The sequence below is a fragment of the Perna viridis genome, chromosome 6 (assembly GCF_037379345.1).
Source record: "Perna viridis isolate PV_CMFRI_1.1 ecotype Kerala chromosome 6, ASM3737934v1, whole genome shotgun sequence".
Classification (NCBI taxonomy): domain Eukaryota; kingdom Metazoa; phylum Mollusca; class Bivalvia; order Mytilida; family Mytilidae; genus Perna; species Perna viridis.
The window spans coordinates 16,239,679-16,263,205 of NC_142450.1; the positions used below are offsets into that span (position 1 = coordinate 16,239,679).

The 23,527-nt window shown below is 33.6% G+C and overlaps 1 protein-coding gene and 1 pseudogene across 3 annotated transcripts in view; one reads left to right on the top strand and one right to left on the bottom strand.

Annotated features, from left to right (window-relative positions):
- The window catches only part of LOC148613852 (ubiquitin carboxyl-terminal hydrolase 45-like), a 31,814-nt gene extending 19,012 nt beyond the window's left edge, over positions 1-12,802 (bottom strand). Inside the window, exons 1-7 of one of the 3 annotated variants that reach the window (XM_088587496.1) lie at positions 12,784-12,802; positions 7,781-7,905; positions 6,297-6,379; positions 4,781-4,918; positions 3,889-3,992; positions 2,165-2,268; positions 743-864 (exon numbers count right to left, since the gene is read on the bottom strand). In XM_088587496.1, coding sequence (XP_088443622.1) covers positions 743-864; positions 2,165-2,268; positions 3,889-3,992; positions 4,781-4,918; positions 6,297-6,379; positions 7,781-7,889 — 660 coding nt within the window. In that variant the 5' untranslated portion in view covers positions 7,890-7,905; positions 12,784-12,802. Of the gene's footprint in view, positions 1-742; positions 865-2,164; positions 2,269-3,888; positions 3,993-4,780; positions 4,919-6,296; positions 6,380-7,780; positions 7,906-12,508; positions 12,646-12,783 lie in introns of those variants that run through there. The other 2 variants (XM_088587494.1, XM_088587495.1) reach the window with 2 other exon arrangements.
- Positions 12,803-13,945: 1,143 nt separating this feature from the next.
- On the top strand, positions 13,946-19,361 carry LOC148613853 (uncharacterized; annotated as a pseudogene).
- Positions 19,362-23,527: the final 4,166 nt, after the last annotated feature.

The following is a 23,527-nucleotide window of genomic DNA, read 5'->3' on the forward strand; positions in this document are numbered from 1 at the left end:
AGACGAACAACAGATGGAGGGACAGATAGATAGAGAGACAGATGAACAGATGGAAGGGTAGATAGATGGAGAGATGGACGAACAGATGGAGGGACAATTATATGGAGAGATGGATGAACAGATAGATGTACAGAATGAGGGACAGATAGATGGACAGACGGATGAACAGATGGGGGGACAGATGGACAAACGGATGGAGGGACAGATAAATGGAGAGACGGACAAACAGATGGAGGGACAGATAGATGGACAGACGGATGAAAAGATGCAGGGACAGATCAAGGGCAAGATAGATAGACAGACAGACGAAGAGATGGAGGGACAGATAAATGGACAGACGGATGATCAGATGGAAAGACAGATAGATGGAGAGACAGAAAGATGGAGAGACAGATAATCAGATGGAGGTACAGATAGATGGAGAGATGGATGAACAGATCGATGGACAGATATATGGACAGACGGATAAACAGAGAGAGGCAGATTGACGGAGACAGGGTCGAACAGATGGATAAACAGATGGAGGGACAGATAGATGGAGAGGGTAAAACAGTATATGCTACAGAAAAAAAATATATATCTGTAATAACCAGTCTAAGAATATTCTTTGTAACATTACAAAATCATATTTCCTTTATTGCAGTACAAAAGAAAATTCAGAATATTTGTTTTCTCAGGCTTACATATTTTTTTTTAAGTTTTGTGGTACTAGAGTCTGGACTTATGCTTAAAAAAGTCTTACTTTCAGTTTATGACAAATCCCCTGTGCTGGACCCCTAGGGGTCAAGGGTCGATTACTTGTTTCTTTTACATGATCTGCCACACTACTGCTTCCAGAGGCACTAAAACTGCTACTCCTTTTGGCTAAAAATAATACAAACATCATGAACTGGAATGAATTTCTAACAAATTTGGTGCTACCCTACATAATAATCAGGCAGTGGATAAATTATAATGGGAAAAACACATGTCTTTCCATTCAAAATGTTATCTGAAATGGAGAAATGGCACTCATCACTTTTTTAAGTGTCGATAATTTGAGGTATAAATAATATTAAATGCATTGCAATTTCATCATCAAAGGGAGATAATTCACTTTTCCCCAATCAATCTATTGTTACTTGGAAGTGGATTTTCTGTATCCTCTGACACTTCTATCACGAAAGAACTGTCAATGCCTCTGCAACAGATCATAAACAATGAGCCTACATCATGAAACTCTTGTGTTTTTCTAAGCATGACTCATTATTTATCAATTCTGCCTGATTCTTACAGATTCCAGTACTTAAAAAAATTAACGTAGAAAAAATCGTTCTGATATTAATGAAGTGTTTCTAATTTTGCATGATTTTTATGACTGGACAGCTAATTAATTTTTACAATATTCTAACTAATGAGCATACATGTACAGATTATAAGAGTAAATTTGTGTGGTTCAAGTTATATTGTTTAAGATTTCAGATACAATAATGTACTATACTCGGCGTCACATAAATAAGATACTGTTCAAATTTGAATAAAAATATTTTCTACGACTTTATTGACACCTACCGTCGTTTAAATTGTCTTAAATGACTTGCTCATTCGTTTAGCCAAACGGCTTCTCCCTAAACATTGAATTGATAAATTCCGGTGAGATTTTAATTCTCTGTCCAAATATTTACATTGTTGAAAGTCGACCATGTTTACAGTGATCAGGTTGCTAGCAGATGTTGTTTACGTTTAAATGGTTTGTCCAAAAACCGAAGAACCCAGAATGCATTTCAGCGTAAGTTTGGATATCTCGGATTTATTTTACGCGAACAATGTACAATACCAAGAAGTTGATCAAGCAGACGATTGTCACCATAGTTGGACGGGAACTTACGAACTTTGTTTGTAAACAAATCGTCTTGTAAAAACCAACATAGCGGATATTATTATGGGATTTTCCTGTAAGGATTTGTTACGCAAGATTTAAGCCAATAAGTGACTCTTGGTACTAACATATCATGCATATATGCAAACTATTTTCAGATTAAATAGAAGAGAGACAACTCTAGCGGTAAGTCCCGACGGCTTAAAAAGTAGAGCTTCAATTCGAAAATGTGCTGTATGTGACGTCGAGTACAATAAAAATACTATATAATACACTATATACTATATACTATAATGATACAAGTACCTGATTCTAGAACTGGTAACCCTGACTGTTTACGTAAAAAGTCTATACACTCAATAATCTTTTTATTTTTCTCCACAGGAACATTATCATCACATTTGTAACACCTGAAATATATAGAAATAAAGTATTCTCTGATGCAATTAATAAACTTTTCTCTTCCGACATTTTATATTAAAATAGGAGATTTGGTTTGATTGCCAATGAGACAGTAATCCACCAAATGCCAGGCAATGAACAATTAAAACTTCTACATGGCACCACACGGTAGGCAATTTTGAAGTTCATAAAAAAATATCACAAATAATAAAACAATCCTCACAAATGCATTGTATTCAAATAATCCTGGACTATATTCTTAAATGTTATAGCAAAAATAAGTAGCTTCAATCAACCAATCATTAATTTTATCTTGTCCTTATGCTTTTAATGAATTTATATGATCAACTAGATATGCTGTGTGCCCAGTCAAATAACCAAGCCCCAACCCCCACCCCAAAAAATGGAAATAAAAAATGTACACATAATTTGGCACTATCATAACAAATGGTCTGTTTTCAACAATTTTTGAACGAATAAATTTCCTTGGCCATTTCCGTCTTTTTTTAAAGAATAAAACTTCATAACAAGGAAACATAAAATTTGGCATTTATACAAATAAGAAGTTAGCTTACTTCAATAGAACAATTCAACATATTTTCATAAAAGTAGGTGAAAGTGTTTTTGAGTTATTGTCTGACAATTTGAAAATCTCCTTTTTTACGCATAAAATTCATAACATGGAAACGAAAAATCTGAAATTACAAAAATCAAAACAGAGTTTATGTCAATAGATACTGACAATTCACAAAAGTTTCATAGAAGTTGGAGAAAGTGTTTTTGAGTTATTGTCCGAAAACTTGAAAATCCCCCTTTTTAAGTATAAAAATTTATTACACGGAAATAAAAAATCTTAAATTTATAAAAATCGAACAGAGCTTACGTCAATAGATATACACAATTCAGCGAAGTGTCATAAAAGTAGGTGAAAGTCTTTTTGAGTTATTGTCCGAAACGTGAAAATCCCCCTTCATTACACACAAACAAGAAGTCTGAAATTTATAAAAGTCAAAAGGGAGATATGAACAATTCACCAAAGTTTCATAAAAAGTTGGTGAAAGTGTTTTTGAGTTATTGTCTGAAGTGTTGACGACGGACGGCATACAACAGTATACCATAATAGGTCTCATCTTATAAAAACCAGTTTCTGGTTAATAAACAATACTTGGTGGCTTTTCCTTGTTTATTTGGATATAACTTATAAAGGCACTTTAGATATAAAGATTTTTTGGCAAAAATTTGGGAAAATTTGAAATCAAAATCTAACATGAAGTTACATGCATTGTTGTGCAAGTAATACCCCCACCTGTACTGGGAGTTAATATTGAACAGCACCCAAAAACTCTTACAACATAAGCCCCATCTATACATGTATATGATGCAACACACCTAATTTAAAAAGCAATCCATCCATTGGGAGCTGAGATAATTGTGGGGAAATTTGGACAGACAGACAGACAGACAAGATGATTCCAAGTGTGTTGGACTTAACACTTTTAACCTGAAATTAAGCTAAAAAAAGTACCTACATACATGTACCTATTTTTTGGGCCTTTTTTTGACAAAATAGAAACAAGCATAACTTTTTTAGGCCTATTCAATGCATACCAAACTAAATAATGTCTTACCATATGGACCATGATGATGTATTAATCACAATACAGTGACAGCTAGATCTAGGCGTCTCATAGTGCTTCAGAGCATGCTTCTCATAGGAATTCCTGTCACAACCCTAGAAAATAAAACCATGTGTCAACTCAGGTAAAGTCAATGTGAATTAATTGGTTATAAGGTTATTTCTTCTTTAACTTTAAAAACAATTTAGATGGGAAGCTTAGGTATTTAATTCACCAGAAAAAATACAATATTAATTTGCCAAAATGGCCATTTAAAGTCACTTTCTTATTTCTTAAGCTATTTAAATGAAGCATATTGAGGGAGTATGCTTTCATACCTTTCCATTGAGCCTTAAAATTATTAAGAGCTCTCTTTGCATGGACGAAGGTACACATTACAAGGACAATGAGGTGGGTATTTTATTTGGGTTATTTCCGATGGCAATACAAAAGGATCATAAACTAGTTTCAGCCAAATAATACTAGTAAGTAGATTCTCATCCCCTCCCGCCCCTAAAAAATTGGGGTGGGAACTTCAACATCAGGATTTTTTTTGTGTCAGTCTCTAGTAATGAGATGTCGTAACAAAAAAATCGTTCATTTCTTGGTGACTTAAACCATGTTTCTTCTCTCAAACTAATGTGGCTATGGATTTAGAGCATATCTATACTACAAATAGCTAAAATTAGGCTAGCAAATATTTGGTAAGAAATTATCAAAAAAAGATAAAATCCTCCCTCTTTATATTTTTTTGTGAAGGCTGGATGAGAATCTACCATATGAGTTTACTTGCCCCTATAATGGTTTGTAATTTCATTAGAAATTAGAATTCATCAACAGATTGCCCGACAAAACCAATAGAAACTGTAACCTACAAAAATGTAACGTCAACAGCTATACACACCTGATGACCGCATTGGAGACACACCCACATAGTTGGTTCCATATCACCAAGCAGGCTGTCTTCAGCTGACATAGCACTGGCTGCCATCCCATCACCAGACTTGTCTGGCTTTCTAATAGTTAGTTCTTTATTACATGACTGAAAATTAACATCGAAACTGAAGTGCTGGTATGTAACAATCAATAAACAGCTATGCTAGTGCAAATCATTCATCAAACCCAAAATTTCGGAATTTGTATCAATAGTCTTGTGGTAGGTAGTTGACCTAGAGTGTCAGAGGTCATGGGTCATTGACTATTTGTACCATAAGATTCAAGTAAAAAAGACAAATACTCTCATTATCATGTTAGTGCATTGAGTTATAATTTCATTTAAATGCACTGAAAATGAACATTTCAAGGAAGGACAGACAACTCTGTCAAAAACCTCACTTTTCTTACATTCAGTTGAAAATTTTTTGAGCAAATCCAGTGATGCAGAGATCAAATAATGTTCTTTTTCAAATAAAGAAAGCATCCTTGAATGATATTCTGTTGTCAAATTGGTGGTGTTTTAACATGCATGTTTTTGATTTTTTATATTTTGCCTGATTTTTACCAACACTTATACTTAATCAAACAAATCTCCAAGTCCAAACGGGGGTTCTGTTTCGGTGGGTTTCACTGATATACATGTATGTAGCAATTTGGACTTTTTACAGACCAATTCCAGATATTTCTTAAGGAGACTCTGGATGGGGGTTGCAAAGACAAAAGTTTCTTAACTTTTATTTGGTTTAACCATGTTAACCAATTTCAAGCTCAATTTTAACCCTTTTTTTTGTTTTCCAGGATAGAGAGAGGTCATTTCAAAACCTTTCATCTCCCTAGCTACCAACCTGTGTGGTATTGCATTATGAACCAGTGGCCCTTTTCACAAAAAATCGTAAGATTAAAATTAGTCGTAAGTTATGACATCACAATACTTTTATTTATTATGACATCATAACGTACGACTAATTTTACACTTACGATTTTTTAGTGAAAAGGACTGCGGCTGAGCAGATTATACAGTGAAACCTGTCTAAACTGAACCTTTTTTTTACTTTAAAATGTTTTTGATATAGACAGGTGTTCAGTTTACCAAGGTTCATAATAGATTTACATTGACTTTTTTTCCTGATCATTTTTACAAAAAATGTTAACGTCTTTTAAAAGAGTAATCAAGGGAACCAAGATTCTAGCAGAAATCAAAAGAATGTAATCCAAGGACAAAGACCAGGCATGAAAAACAGACACACATAACAAAGAACATAAAATAACCAAAATAATATGTACAAAGTTACAAAAGTAAATGAGCAACTCGTATTCCATTAAAAACTGGAAGCATGGAGCTGGTGCAAATGAAGGGACTTTAAAAAGTATCTGATTATTCAGGGTCTGGTTTAGACAGTTCTCACTGTATATACTGCATAACAAGTGGCCAAAATATATAATGATAAACCACGGCCTAAAGAAAATTTAATAATAACACTTACTGCACATTCTCCAAATGTCTGCTTACTTAGCCCTTTCTTCATCTGAGCAAAATTGACTGACATATTCACATGGTTACAAGTAACTACAAGAGAAAGGATGTATTTCTTGTTACAACACAGTATATGTTCTATGATGTATTGTGAGCAGGCCCCTGAATGGAAACATCATTTTTCTCTTAATACATATCAAAACATTGAATTAGATTATGTCTCCATCATCCCACTGATATTTTTTAAAGTATTGAGGCTCTTAGATCTACAATGTAATTTCATAAAAATTCCCCAATTGAGATTTTCCTCAAAACTCCACCTTAACTCAGATTTTGACCAATCAGATTGCTTAAATCAAAATCAAAGATTTCGGAAATTCTTTAGATTTTTTATGAAATCCATAGAACTGAATGAAAACCTAAGATTGGTTGTTAATCTCATCTTACAAGCATGCACAGTGTTCTAGGATTCCTATTTCCCATTACCCGGGGCAAGTGAAATTTGGGTCAGAAAAAGTTAGGTACTTAGTTACACTTTCCAGTGGCAAGTTGAAAACTTCATATGCTGTAATGATTTGTTTTGTCAAGAAAGCAGTCACTGACTGTGGGAAAGTTGATTTTATATGGATTTTTCCTGAGGAAACCTCAATTTCTAAAAAATCCTAGAACACTGAATGCGACATTTTTATTTTACCTGGAATTAAAAGTTGAAAAAATTCAAAACCGAAGACCATTTTAAGTTCTGTTTGCTACCGCTGGATACATCAACATGATGCATATTTATCTGAATTTATTGTTTTGTGTTATGTATTACCAAACGAATGAGATGGTAGAAAAACCTAATGTCATATTTTTATCATTACATGTGTATCAACAAATAGAAGGTTTTCATTTATAAGAGTGTTATCTTTAAACTATAACCACTTCTTACACAACTGCTTTTTAGTGGGACTATAAAATCCTTCTTTTTAAGAATTCACAGGATCACATTGTTCACTACAAGCTCTATACTGTAAGAATGGATATGGTGAATATATCTAAGAGACAACCACCCCACCGGGAGTACATATATGTATATCTTCATTTATGTACAGCTACATATCATATCTAATCTTCAAATAAAGTTTCGAAGATACCATGGTATGCTTTAGGAGGAGAAACATGTATATACATGTAGTTAAACAGAAACACTAAACAGTGATTCTTATATACATGTACATTGTGCAGGTATAGTTGGGAAATGCTCCCAGATTATGGGGTCTGGGGGTAGACAAAAGCTTCAAAAAGAGCAGCCCATCTGCTATACAGTTGAATCTTATTAAGATCTTCAAACTTATTACCATGCTATAACCAAAAAACAAAATTGTCTATAGATGCAGCATGATGATAACTGTCATACAATTACATGATTGCAATGTTTTGAGGTTGTACAAAATTGTCAAATGGATTTTTTACTAAAGGGTGCACTGGTCCTAAAGGAGTCTTTATGCATACCTGTGGTTTCATCTGAGGAATCAGAAGCCTCTTTTGCCTTGCGTATCTTATGCTTCTTGTTCTTTCCCATACTGTACGAAGGTGAGGCCTCTGTAGCTTGTACTCTCATTCCTCAAAATTAAATCCTGAAACAAATCAACAATGCTATGATTTACGTCATTAATAAGGCGCATTACTACCATAAGAAAAAAAAACTGCTCAAATTTCATTAGGAATATATGAAATAACTGAAAATAATTCATCAACTCCTATTCATGGTAGTATTACAGTCAATATTACTAAAATTTGAACATCAATATATGAAAACTGTTATATGAATTACATACATTGTATATTCAGTATTCCCCCTTAAAGCCCTGCACTTACAGCGCCATTGAGTTTGAGCGCTGCACTATCCATGTCAATACTGTGCTATCTTGCTACATGCACCAGTGCTGATCATAATTATGACATGGCTGACAAGTTTAAAAATCAGTCACCCCACTTTGGCTACAAATTAATTTTCGGCAGGTGACATCTGCTGATCCAGTCAAAACAGACCATGGTCAAAGTTACATGCACCTATGTAAGCTCCACACTAATGACTTCCTGAAAATTGGCAATTGCCAATATTTAGAAACATGAATTTTACGACGAGAGTTGTCTAGTTCATGTACATGTACCTGATTAGATAACTCTGGAGACCTCTAATTTATTACATGTATTATTAAAGGTATCAATTTTAGATAATTCTAATTCTGTTATTCTATAAGTATACTGAAAGTTACTAAGACTAGAAAAAGTGTTGAATAAAGAATGCTCTTAATCAAATGACAATCACATCCAAAAGAAGCCTCTGAATAAATAAAAAATTACTGCTGTCAAAGAGTAATCAAGGAAACCAAGATTCTAGCAGAAAACAAAAGAATGTTATCCAGGGACAAAGACCAGACATGGAAAACAAACACAACAAAGAACATAAAGTAAGAAAAATAATACATAAAAGTAACAAAAGTTAATGAGAAATTCAGACTTAACTAAAAGCTTGGAGCATGGACTAGGTGCACTGGTAGGGTAAGCATCAACTGCTTTTCTAAAAACAACTGCCGAGTTACTCATAAAGAGTCAACTCCGGGATGGACCAAAGAGGAAAGAAAAACTATGACACGCTGAACAAATCAGTTTTCATGGTGCAGACGGATACTTTGTAACAATCCACGAGTTCCTTTACTATCAATCTCTAAGTGTAAGTACAGATATGAGGCTGACTTCACAGTGTCTGTATTATCTTTTTTCTCAAGTTCTTTGGGGTAGATGCAATACATTAAATCCCCAAAACTAGGATTGTTTTAAAATAAAATGTCATCAATATTGTGGAAACTGAGATCAAAGGACCTAGCTTAATAATATTCTTTCTTTCAATTCAGATCAGCTATAAAAGCAGCCTCATAATAGTGAAGGAATAGGTCATTAAGTAGAGCACAATCTGTTCCCATTGCAATGCTGACCGTCTGTAGTGAATTGTGTCCACCACACTGGAAAAATATGTTGTCTATAAAAAATTCCAGTATTTTGAAAACATCTTCTGTGTATTTGGAAAATAATTTGGAATTATTTTTTACAAAGTACTCTCAGCAAAAATTTGCAGGTTAAACTACCCTGTATTAGAGACAATGTTTATGTCAAATTACTTATCATAATTTGATAGATGATCTTTTAATTTTTGTGTTAAATACAAAAAGAAAAAAAGGCATTCAATAATAATTACTGCAATGGTAAAACATTTTCAATCTACCTATGAATATTTCGTACAAACATAAACTGCAAAGATCATTTTGAATACACAATACAAATTTGTCTCTTGTAGTCTAATAAAATTCATTTTAAAATACAATTTGATTTTTTTTTATTTATATAAATTTTCAACAAGCTTGATTCTCTTTATTCAAGTGATAAAATTGCTAGCAAACTATCATGGACCATTAATTGTGTCCCTTTTTATTTCTCTCTTGTTTTCTTATACTCCTGCTTGATATCTGAATATTATGACATAATGCCTTCAGTATATTATCCTTAATTAGATTAGGGGAATCCACTTTCTATTAGTTCACCGATTTTCTCGCTAAAAAAGACCAATACTAGAACTGTAGAAGTCTCGCATATATCTGTCAGTCAAGACATCACGATCAGCAAGGATTGCCATGGATTTTCTGTTGGTGTGCCAAAGGCCAGGCCCCCAGTGGGGTCAAGGGGGCCAATGCCCTTGTAGAGGGATCAATGATGGCATCCCCTCCCCACCGGAAGAAAATGGATTTTAATCATTTAGAAACCATATCTGAGTTTCTCCATGTACCAAATTGATAAATTTACTGCTTTACGTTCTGTTGCTGTGTGTTATGATTAAGAAATAAATGTACATTGAAACAACTTTTATTTTTTTTGTCATTTTGAAAAAAGCCCTGCTCTTTGCATTACACCACTGCTGAAGATCACTTGTATTTAAAAGTCAAATTGTTCAATCTTGGTGCAACCTCCTGTACTTGGCAATCATAATTCATGTATCCAAGTATTGTCAACAATACAAGTATATAATTTTTGTACATGTATTTTATTCTTTTGTATAAGAACTGTATGCTTTAGGAAAAAAATAATAAATAATCTTAAAAATAATACAGGTTAAAAAGAAAATCAAAAATAATACGCTCCCGAACGGAGTGTTTCTCAGAAGCTTTTATGGTTGTATTATCAACTTGGTTCTGTATACTTATGGCAAGAAATAGCATCAATATCTGGTTTGAACCTTCATTTTCAGGAGCTTAAAAACAGCATAATGGCAGCTTCATTTGTATATACTTGTATATATGTGATTGAGAGCCAACCAGTCTCGGAAAATATTCACTAGTGTTGATAATTAAATACAAATCGAATCATAGCTTTTCCAAGTTAGGATATAGTCTGAACTCTGAAGTATGGTGCCCAGACATTGAGGAAAATTACATAACAAATATTATCCATATTTCTCGGTCATAAAAATTGTGAAACGAAAATAATTGATAATAGAAAGAATCGAAAGGAAACAATTTGATAAAATGAATCTAATCGTAATAAAAACATACTTAAACAATACAAATAAAAAAAGAACGTAGCGAAACTAAATTGAAAAAAGGAAATCTTTTATGACGTTTCACAAATTATAAGAACCATAATGTTTACCAGTGCCAGAGAATTGGACCCAAAGCCATTTCTGATCATTACAACAAATAATTCCTTATGATTGGCAGACATTTCAGCCAATAGACATATCAGAAAATGACAATTAGTATAATGCTTTAGGACAAATATATATCATTACAAAATTTACCATATTTGAAGGTTATAAATATAATATATAAAGTCAGGGCTGACAAACATTATCAAAGTTGTTTTTAATAAATGTTTCTTCATGAGCGTTAAAAGGTTTCATCTTCATCATATCATATCAAATCAGAACTGACAAAAATTATCAAAGTTGTTTTTAATAAATGTTTCTTCGTGAGTGTTAAAAGGTTTCACCTTCATCATATAACAGGTATAAATAGCTTTATACCTCATATGCAAAGGAAAAAATCATAGCAAATCAGCAAGTCTGATCAGTTATTGATTTAATTATCTAAAATATATAATATACATGCAAGGTTGCACTTAACAAATGGGATTCAGGTGCACTGTTTCATACACAAACTGACCCGATCTAATTTTGTATAACTTAAAAATTAAAGGTGAAACTTGGTGGAAATATTGATTGTAGGTAAAGCATTTGTACATGAATAGATGCAATACTTGTGAAAATAAAGAGGTGTAAAATGAATGCTTTAAGCTATCCAGAGAGATTAAGGTCCTCACCGGATTGCGTTCTCTTTCAAAAATGCAAAATTTCACACGAACTTTAAGAATTAAAATCATGAACAAATGAGCAGAAAAAAGTACACTTTTTATTTGCTTTTTTACAATAATACCATATCAACTTACTTTTTCTGGCAGCTTTTAAGTGCCTGATATTTTAGAAATCCTGTTTTTTGACAATTAGTTTCGGGATGGCACCAAAAATATGATATGAAAACTGATGTATAATTTCATTATGATACCATGGCTACAGATTTTCATAACAAAATAGAAAATAATATCTATCTTTTTTTCATGGATCTCCATCATGTAAGGTTTTGAAAAATATATTTTGTTTACCCAAATTGTCAGAAAGTTATCTTCAGTGACCTATCTATATAGTGGAACCTAAAATTTTCTACATACCTGCCAACGTTGGAAAATGTTCATGCTGGCATGGGGATTCAAAGTGTTAAGTAGCCCTCATTAACAAAGAAAACAATTTCATAGGTCTTCAAATTTATTGAAATACAGTTTTCTGGCTTCTTTATGACAAAGTCAACCTAATGCATCACTTACTTGAATCTTGGATTGTAAATTATGGTCAATATTGCTCCTTGAAATTTTTAAACTTTGGAGCCTTCATGGACATGGGGGAACCCCCACAAATAGTGACAGCTGGCAAGTATGTTTCTCGTATCAAAATAACTAGGGAATCCTGAATATACTGTTTTGTCTGTAGTCAGAGGGAAATTTGTGGTGAAATGTGAACCATATCGTCGAAAAGGTACACGTAGTGATGAACTAAAAGTGGGCGATGTGCCATCATGTGGTTTCGACATTTGAAAACAACAATGATTGTAAAGCGACTTAATCAATGAATTTTACCAAGTCTTTAATTACTGTTTTGCTTGTTGCCTTGTCAAATTCATCACATAATGTCAAAGAAAATCGAAGAAAGGAGAAAATCACATTATGGCTCAATTTTTTTAGAAAATGGCGAATGTCAATAATGCAACTTCCGGTTCGACCAAAACACCAGCGGCGATTTCGAGAATGTCGAAATGTTCGCTCTCTTTTTTTTTTCTTTATCTGTCATCAACAAACCGCTAGCAGTAAATAATTTTCTATCTTAAACTATTAAATGACTGTGAACCGCTTACCTCTGCTAAGATCATTCTTTTCTTCTCTTCTTGCCCCGTGGTGCAGGGTGGACGTACAGTGACGAAGGTTTTGCTCTATTTACATGCGGCGGTGACTGCAATCGGTATGCGGTATACTATTTTAAATCGATAGAAACAGGTGCGACGTCTTCTTCGTCTGCACATGACCTGACCTAAATGATTCAAAGGTGTGTGCCGAGAACAGGTGTTCATGGATTAAGCTGATTTCATAGTCTGACAATGGATGGAAAGAAAGCAGAATGCAGAATGGTACGATAAATCGGATGGTGTTTCCTCTTGTGTTTAGGCTTGTTGCTTGTATGTATTGTGCTGCAAGGATTTCCACCAAGTTATAGTCTATTCAGTACATCAACACTAATTTGGTATTGGTCCTACGTTGCTGCAGAGTTTGCCATTCATTGTGGTGCTACACCATGTTTGGTTGTTATGTAGTCTTCCTTGACAAATCTCGCTGCTCTCCTTTGTATACTGGTTTCATTATGTTGTTGTTGGTAACAGTGTGCGAATCCCATACTTGGGAGGCATATTCAAGATTGGTCGAAACCAGGGTTGTGTAGCATTGTGCTTTCACTTTGCTTGTTAGGCATTTGAGGTTTCTCCCCAGGAATCCAAGACTGTTGTTAGCCTTCTTTGCTGTTGAATCCACATGCTCGTTCCAGGCTAGACGATATTGCTACGCCAAGATATTTCCATTTCTTTACAGGTGCAAGCGTTGCCCATGGGTATTGTAGGTGGTACAACTATTGGTTTTCGTTTCTTTGTTTTCCTTAATACCTCGCATTTAGATGGGTCAAAGGACATTTGCCAGTCTTGTTTCCTTTTCTCCAGTTTCTGCAGGTTGTCTTGCAGGATAATCAGATCATCAGGTGATTTAATTTTTATGTACAGTGAGTTGTCGTCTGCAAAAAGTCTGGTGGGTTGACTGTACTCTTCCAGGCAGATCATTTATATACAGTAGAAATAAGAGAGGACCAAGAACTGACCCCTGTGGCACTCCCAATGTCACTGGGGCTTGTGATGATGAGTGGCCATTTATGAGTACTTCTTGGGTCCGGTTTTCAAGAAAACTTCTGACCAGGCCTTCACATTTCCTCGGACTCCATAATGGTCCAGTTTCAGAAGAAGTCACTGATGCAGGACCATGTCGAAAGCTTTTCTGAAGTCAAGCAACACAGCATCAATCTGTCCGCCTTCATCCAAGACACCAGATCCTCAATGGTAAGTACCAACTGTGTTTCACATGACCTCCTCTTTCTGAATCCATGCTGTCGGTTGGATAATATGCTGTGTCGGTCTAGATGTTTCATGACTTGATTGTGGATTATATGCATGTTCCAACATTTTTTTGATTGCAGCATTAGCACCCTTGAGAAATCGGCCTGTAATTTGATGGTAATGTGTATGCAGTCATGCATGACCCTTGGTTTTGTGAGGATTTAGATCTTGAGGAAACTTAGTTATTCCTTTGCTATCAATGCAGAACAAAGATGAATCCGATTACTTTCAATGTGATTGATTAAATTACAACTACATTGTCAAGTGTATGATTAAATTAAATTAAATTAATGATTACAGTATTTCTGAAAGTAACTGATTAAATTAATAATTACATTGGCAAGTAATCATGATTGCATCTGATTACGATGAATTTACAAATAATATATTAATTGAAGGGTTTGGAACATTTTGTTTGTTATTTGTTTTTTTCATAAGGCCTTAAATTCTTTGAATTAATAACAGGTAATAATATTTTTTAAAGTATAGTAGAACATCAACCTTCTTCACCAATTTATTAAACCACATAGATCTATGAAATATATGCAAGTGACTTTCACGTGAATTTTTAAGAACCATTGCACCTGATTCATATACTGTTTTGCCCTTAGGGATACTTCAGTATGAAAGAAAATAGCCATAATACCCTTGCACTTTACTTTTGTACTTCACATCAAATTCATGAAAACAATTGTATATGATCTTTTGATAGCTCTTACAAACATTTTTTTTTTCAGTAGAATAATTAGACTTTTTTTCACTTGTAGGTATTTTATTGACATTTTGTAATATCCGCACAATAAGAAGAAAAAAAAAACAAATGAAAAATTTACACAAAGAAGCATGGAATAATTAATAATTATTTCGCTCTCTTTTTGTTGTTGACATGATGCATTATCCATAAATACCATTTCAGGCTTTCATACTTCTGTTGTAATCATGATGTGATTATAAAGTAATCAGAATTACAGGGTAAAAGGTAATTGATGCTTTCATATTTCTTTTGTAATCATAATGTAATTATAAAGTAATCAGAATTACGGAGTAAAAGGTAATTGATTAAATTAAATTACATGTAATCAGATTTTTGGGTGATTTATGATTATAATTATGATTACTGAAATATTTATTTGTATATTGGTTTAAAGTTGGTAAAATTGTATTTAATTTACCGGAAGATGTATTTTTTGGTATTGTATATGTGCCACCTGTGAACTTGAATTATGCATCAGACGATGCCTTTTTAGATATTGAAAATAAATTACAAAGATTTTCAGTTGGTGATTTTAATAGCAGAATTGCAAACATGACTGATTATTGTGATAATATAGAAACCAATGAGTTTATGAACATAGAAGTGATTGACTTTACTGATGTTAATGTTCTTGACAATTTGAAAATAAGTAGAAACAGAAACAGTTGTGATACAACGGTTAATGGCTATGGTAGAAACTTCTGGATTTGTGTAGAAATAATAAAATGTTGTTATGAATGGTAGAATGGAAGATGGAGTCGAAGGTAGACCTGCAACTAAGCATAATAGTGTAATAGATTATATTTTATGTAATTCACACTTTCTTAAATATATGAACACATTCGAAATACTTGATTTTTGTAATTTATATTCTGATGTACATGCCGCAATATCGCTGAACATAGATACTTCGGGAAAATTTTTTAAAAGAGAAACACACCCATTCAACAAAATTCTGAGGAAGATAAAATTAAGAAATGGGATAATGAGAAGGTAAATAGTTTTAGACAAAATATAGATAGAAACAGAGTTAACTTACTTCCAGACAATCGTTTAAATATGGATATGGAAAATGAAACAAAACATATTATAATATAAATGTTATAACGTCAGAAATATCTGATTTTTTCTTAAAAGTGCAAAAGCAACGCAGTATTAATAAAAATCAAAACTAAGAATTCAACAGAGAACAGTGACAAGGATTGGTGAAATGCTGACTGTCATAAGGCTAAACGAGAATTACGAAAGTCCCAGTGACTTTATAAGCATCATGCATGGTTCTAACTGTTTAAGGAACGACTTCGTGAGAGTGAAATATTATATAAGAAAATTGTGGATGCAAATATTAAAATGTATAATGCCAATATGACAAGTTCAATGAAAAATCTAAAGTCATCAGATCCAAAAGAATTTTGGAAAATTTTTAATAAAGGACGTCAACGAGTTAAAAGCGATATCAAAATTGAGTCACTATTTGAGTTTTTTAAGAATATGAATAAGAATAATTTCCAAGATGAATATGATATAGACATTGATATGAACCATGATTTGTTAAATGAAACACTGAACAGTGTAATCACCAGCGAGGAAATTGAAAAGGCTGTAAAAAAGGCGACAAATAATAAATCATCTGGTGAAGAAAAAATAATAAATGAATATATCGCTTCATCTCTTGACGTCATGGTTGAAAATTACGTCATGTTTTTTAATCTTAAATTATATTTAATACTGGTGTCTTGTCGGATGCCTGGTTAATTGGTAACGTAATTCCGATATGTAAAAATAAAGGGGATATTATGGAGGCTACATGTAAAAACTGTAGGCCTATTACATTATTATCTTGCTTGGGAAAATTTTTTACCTCTATTTTAAATCTGAAATTAACTGATTTTACTGATGAACTTGATATTCTTAAGGAAAACTAAGCAGGCTTCCGGCAACGATACTCTACAACAGACAATATTTTTTTCTTTGTATACTTTATTTGAATTACTGTCTCTAAAGAAGAAAAAACTTTATTGTATTTTCATAGATTTTGAAAACGCTGTAGACTTTGTTCACAGAAACTCTCTATTTCACAAACTAGTATTGAATAATTTTAATGGTAATTTTTTTAAAATAATCCAAAATACAATGTATGTAAAGTGATGTTAAATCATGCATTGTTCATAACTACAACGTCTCCGATACATTTGCTAGTGAAATTGGTGTGCGACAAGGGGAACATTTGTCACCTTTATTGTTTTCTATGTACTTAAATGACCTGGAGGAGTACTTGCAAACTTTTGATGTTAATGGTATTAAGTCCATTTCAGATGACATTGAAAATGAACTAAATCTATATTTTAAGCTATTCCTGTTGTTGTACGCCGATGACACTATTTTATTGTCGGAAACTAGTACATATTTACAATTATTATTAGATAAATTTTGTTTTTATTGTACCAAATGGAAACTTAAGATTAATATTAACAAAACAAAAGTTATGGTATTCTCGAAGTGTAGAATACCAGATACATTAAAGTTCTTTATCAATAACGAAGAATTAGAAATTGTCAAAAGCTATAAATATCTTGGAGTATTATTTTCTAAAAGTGGGTCTTTTTAGCCATTCGAAAGTATTCACGTGATCAAGCTAGTAAAGCTATGTATAGCATTATACAAACCATTTAACAATTAAATGTCGATTGGACATGTTTGATAAAGCCATCAATCCTATTTTACTTTATGGCTGTGAAATTTGGGGGTTTGAAAATTCAGATATTATAGAAAGAGTACATCTCTTTTATTTGTAAACATATACTTCGTTTGAAACAGTCAACACCCAGTTTTCCGGTTTGTGGGGAATCAGGAAGATTTCTTATTTCAATTATTTTAAAATTAAGGATGATGAAATTTTGGATTCGACTTAATATTGCAGGACAAAACAAGATTTCCTCCATATTGTATAAACTTTTGTTTGTCTTTTATAACAACTATGGTGTTTGTCAGGTCATACATGCTGGTACATTGACGGATCCTTTCCCTGTAACAACTGGCGTAAGGCAAGGATGCATTCTCTCTCCCCTTCTCTTTCTCATAGTCATCGACTGGATAGCAACAACAGCTTACAACGACCCTCATGGTATACAATGGACACTAACATCTCGTCTAGAAGACCTCGAATTTGCAAACGACATATGCACACTATCGCATCGTCTTCAAGATTCCCAACACCAGGTCAACCATCTCGAAGAAACAGCTAAAAGAACAGGATTGTATATCAACACAGCCAAAACCAAAGCCATGAGAATCCAACAAAACCAAATGGATCCAATATTGGTAAATAACCAACAGATAGAGAATGTAGATAAATTTACGTACCTTGGAAGTGTCATGAGTACAACTGGAGGCACTGACGAAGATGTACAAGCCAGAAAGATGAAAGCATTACAGGCTTTTTCCATTCTAAAGCCAGTATGGAAAAGTAGAACACTGAGAACGGCTACTAAGATCAGAATTTTCAACAGCAATGTTAAGTCTGTCCTGTTATATGGTTGCGAGACCTGGAGAGAAACAGAAAACACCATGAAATCTATACAAGTCTTTGTTAACAAGTGCCTAAAAAATATACTGAATATCAGATGGCCAGAAAAAATAACAAACAAGAAACTCTGGCAAAGAACAAAACAACAACCCATAGAAAACACCATTCGAACCCGAATATGGAAATGGATTGGTCATACTTTAAGGAAGAACAATAAAAACACTACAAAGCAAGCTTTAGATTGGAATCCCCAAGGGCAAAGAAAAAGAGGAAGACCAAAGAACACTTGGAGGAGGGGTTTGAACTCTGAACTGAAGAGAGTAGGACTAACGTGGAAGAATTGTAACACTATCGCCCAAAACCGAAGCGAATGGAGAGAAACTGTAGTCGCCCTATGTCCACCTATGGACGAAATGGAATAAATCAAAAATCATAAATCATGGGTACGAAAATAAATTGCAAACATTTATCAAAAATATATTTGATGGTTGTGGAATGTCAAACGTATGGCGCAACCCAGAATTATTTTCCAAAGAGTGGATCGTATTATCAGTCGAACAACGATTAAAAGATCAATTAAGACAACAATGGTTAGCCAACATGAGTGAATCATCAAAAGGTCTAAACTATAGACGTTTTAAGAATAATTTCGAATTAGAAGATTGTATTACTATTTTACCATTTAGTTTTGTATATACATTCTGTAAGTTTAGATGTGGAAATCATCGACTACCGGTGGAGGTGGGGAGGTGGCATAACATTCCGAGAGTGGATAGATTGTATCACCTCTGCGACTCCCCCGACATCAGCGATGAGTTCCATTACATACTATCGTGTAATTATTTTCGAAATGAAAGGAAGAAATATCTTTCTTGCCGTTATTGGCAAAATAATACTATTTTGAAGTTTAACCAGTTGTTCTCATCCTATAATTTAGCTGAACTAGAAAAATTGTGTAGATTTCTAAAATATATATCTACTGTCATAAATCCTCCAGGTTAGGTAACTGTATTCATGTACATGTATTTCCACACATGCATTCATATCTGTATTTTGTATATATGTTATTATCTCTGTAACTACGTCATAGTTCATGAGAATAAAATCATAGTTATATAGTCATAGGAAGAAATGTAATCAATTACAGCTGATTAATGATTACAATTACAATTACCCCATCTCTGATGCATAAATCATGCATCCCAGGGAAGGGTTCAGTATCCATAGTTGGCATGTTGGATAGGTCTTCCTTGGTAAACACACTGCTAAATTGGTCGTTCATTATGGATGCTTTCACTTTTGAATCATTGTTGGTGAATCCATTTTCTTGAGAAGAGGGACACCACTGCTATCACATTTTTACCGCTGATGAAGGTGAAAAGTTTTGGGATTTTTTTTATCATCAGAGACCAAATCTCTAACGTTGTTGTAGAGAGTTTTCCTGCATTTTCTTTGGGTTTCCTTTTGGAGTTAATTGTGTTTTTGTTGGGCCTCTTCTAGTCCTGTACTTTTGGCTCTATTGTAGGCTTTTTGCTTCTTTCTGGACATTCTTTTGATTGTTCTGTTTATCCATGGCTGCCCGAATCGTGCTGATGTCATGGTTGGTACTTTTTTCCATCCATTAGCGATGTGCAATACGTTTTGATCACAGCCCCCTTTAGTTTTATATAAATAGCGAACCACTTATCTGATCTTAGATCACTATATAATGTTCACCTTAAAATAATATTTAAATGACTGTGAACCGCTAACACCTGCCAAAATCACAGTCCTCTTAAGTTTTATAGAAATAATGAACGGCATATCTGAGCTATGATCACTATATAATGCTTCACCTTTAAATATTAGTTGAATGGCTGTGAACCGCTAACCTCTGCTAAGATCACAGTCCTCTTAAGTTTTATAGAAATAGTGAACAGTTTATGAGATCTAAGATCACTATATAATTTATATAATTCTTCACCTTAAAATATTATTTAAATGATTGTGAACCGCCAACCTCTGCTAATATCACAGTTCTCTACAGTTGTATAGAAATAGTGAACGGCTTATCTAAGCTACGTGTAATATTACTATACAATTCTTCACCTTTATAAATTATTTAAATGACTTTGAACCGCTAAAATCTGCTAAGATCACAGCCCTCTTAAGTTTTATAGAAATAATAAACCGCTTATCTGATCTGATATCACTATATGATTTATAATTGCCACTGTATTTCCGCATAACACTATATTGCTCTGATGTAGGACGGCTGATTTGCCAGACAAGATGCATGGGGCCGTGGGACGTCCCATATACAAAATACTGGATGACGCGCGTTTACTCACGTGGGTGGAGGGTCCCTTCCTATATACCAATATACACAGACGTACCGCTGGAATGGGTCTGTTTTTCTAGAGTTGAAATATATGATTGGGCTGTCAACGGGTCGTTTTTCTACTATCAAATGTATAATTTAATTTTGTTCCTACAACCTGGTGGAGACCCACATGGTCTCTTAATTCAAAGAGATGTAAGGTACACACAGGGAGTGTAATGTAAAGTCCATGGTAAACAGAAGTAGAATATATGAATGGGTATATATTTCTTGAAGATAAATATATGAATGGGGGGGGGTGATTTTCCATATCCAGCTGCACCCCGTACCAAATGTTAACAAAATGACCCCCCCGTACGTTTACTACTTTTTTGGATCTTGCAACATAAAAACTAGGTGTGTATTATATGCTATACTATAAAAATTTTATGTATATGCTTTTTCTGCATGCAGTAATTGGTGTTTTGAGAAAGGGAATTAAAAAGAATGACAATATATCGGGGTTTTAAACTTTAAACAGTTCAAGATCACAGGGTCAAGTATTGTGAAATTTTGTCCAACTAAGCAGTGTGCAAATTTCATACAGAGTGAAAAACATGTCAATGATGTACATGCAAAAACAAATTACTGTCATTCTTTGAATTTACAGAATTAAATTATTTACTTAATTGCTTCAGCCGGAACTTAAGCTATAAACATTACTTCTAAAATTATAATTATAAAAGTAAGAAATTAAATGTCCAAATTAAATTGTTTACGTACCTGTTAAATAACGATAATAACTTATAATATTTACCAGGCCAGTCTCGAAAGAACGCAGTGCCCGACACGCCACAGACACAAAACGAACAATTCAATAACAGAAAAAACAATGAGAAATTTCTGCGTCATCAGTCGCCACTCCTCGAAGACTCTACCATGAGTAAGCATTCCCCAAACACAAAAAAATATACAGTTGTGATCACTTCTAACCTCTCTTAAATTATGTCAGAATCTGTCAAGATTTCTGTTCTACGACAGCAGATAGAACAGAAATTCTGAGAGGGTCTGACAGAGGCTGTCCTGGGTCAGGACACATTTTGCCATATTCTCTGACAGATCCTGACAAAAACCTTCCTGGGTCGTGACAAAGAAAATACGAAAAGCTGTTCTAAACTGTCATACCCTTGGACAGTTCCTGACACTAAATCTTTCTATTCTGTGTGACGTAATTTAGAACAGGAAGTCCGCGATTAATTAAATGAAAATGTGTGACTAATGAAAATTAGGAAATCCGATTTCAAAATTTACGTTGAATTTCCAACAATATATAGAGAGCTCGCCATGATCATCATCCCACAATCACTCGATCGTTGTTCATGTTCCAATTTTCGTCGATCACAGTCCAATCAATCATCGTTCAAAAATTATATATCATTGTTTACATGTATGTTTTTTACATTTTGTCTTACACCTGTGATATTAATTAAATTAAATTATTTAATTACAAAATTAAAGGTCTATGTTCTGTTCTAAATATAAAAGTGGTAACCGATAACTTTCAGATGTTTGGTAATTCTCACGAAGTTCAAGATTGACAAAGTAATTTTACGTGAAAGCTACTTTTAATAACATAAGGGTCACAAATCATTCTTAAAAATGTTAAAATTGACAATTTTAGCTTTAAATGGGTGATTGATACTTAAATATTTCGGTCAACAGTCATCAAAATGACACTTTTAGCTGAACACTTTCAATTTACCTACATGGTCTTATATGTAGAAAAAGTAGAAATCAAAAATGTTAGTTTCATATTATGGTCTGTGAACCTGTATTTCGAGTAATTCTAATTCTAAAAATTCTACAAAATGTATGAGTGCAAGCAGTTTTATTTTTCAAAATGGTCTAAACTATTTATTAAAATGCTTATTTTTTAATATAACTATCATGTGGGTGACTGTGACACATATATTTCTGTCAAAATTATTCAAAAATGTCATATTCCAGCATATGTATGAGTGCCCACACTTTTAATTTCTAAGAGGGTCTAAAATTAATGACTAAAATGCTAAATTTTTCAATATAACTGTCATATAGTGGCTATGACACATTAGTTTGAGTCAAATTTCTATAAAAAAATGTCATATCCTTGCAAAATGTATGCTAAAGGATATAATATAGAAAGTTTCGGACTGAGAAGGCACCAAACTGTCGAAGAACCGTGCCAAGCCCTCGACTTCACCACTCCAACTACATTATACGACATTTCATGTCTTGACCTACACTTAGAAATCGATGGTAAAGGAAAACTATTGACCAAACTTTACGACAAACGTGATGACTTTTCATTCAGAATTGTCAACTTTCCTTTCATCTGTGGCAACATCACTTCGGCACCTGCGTATGGAGTGTTCATATCACAACTCATTCTTTATGCCAGAGCTTGCCGAAACTACGCAGACTTTTTGTATCGCGCTAGAACTCTAACAAATAGGCTTCTGGAACAGGGTTATGTTGCTACAAGATTGAAGTCATCACTAAAGAAGTTTTATGGTCGTCATCATCAACTCGTTGATCGTTATGGTGTATACATCAGCACCATGATAACTGATTTATTCAACGGGTTATGGTTTCCCTTTCCTCGTTTGTCTACCCCGCACTTGACTTTTTAAGAGCAACTCGGTGGGTGTTTCTAGAAAAGCAGATGACGCTTACCCTACCGGTGCACCTGGTCCATGCTCCCAGTTCGAGTCGCTCATTTACTTTTGTTACTTTGTATGCATGATTTTAGTTACTTTATGTTCTTTGTTGTGTATGTCTGTTTTCCATGTCTGGTCTTTGTCCCGGGATTACATTCTTTTGATTACCG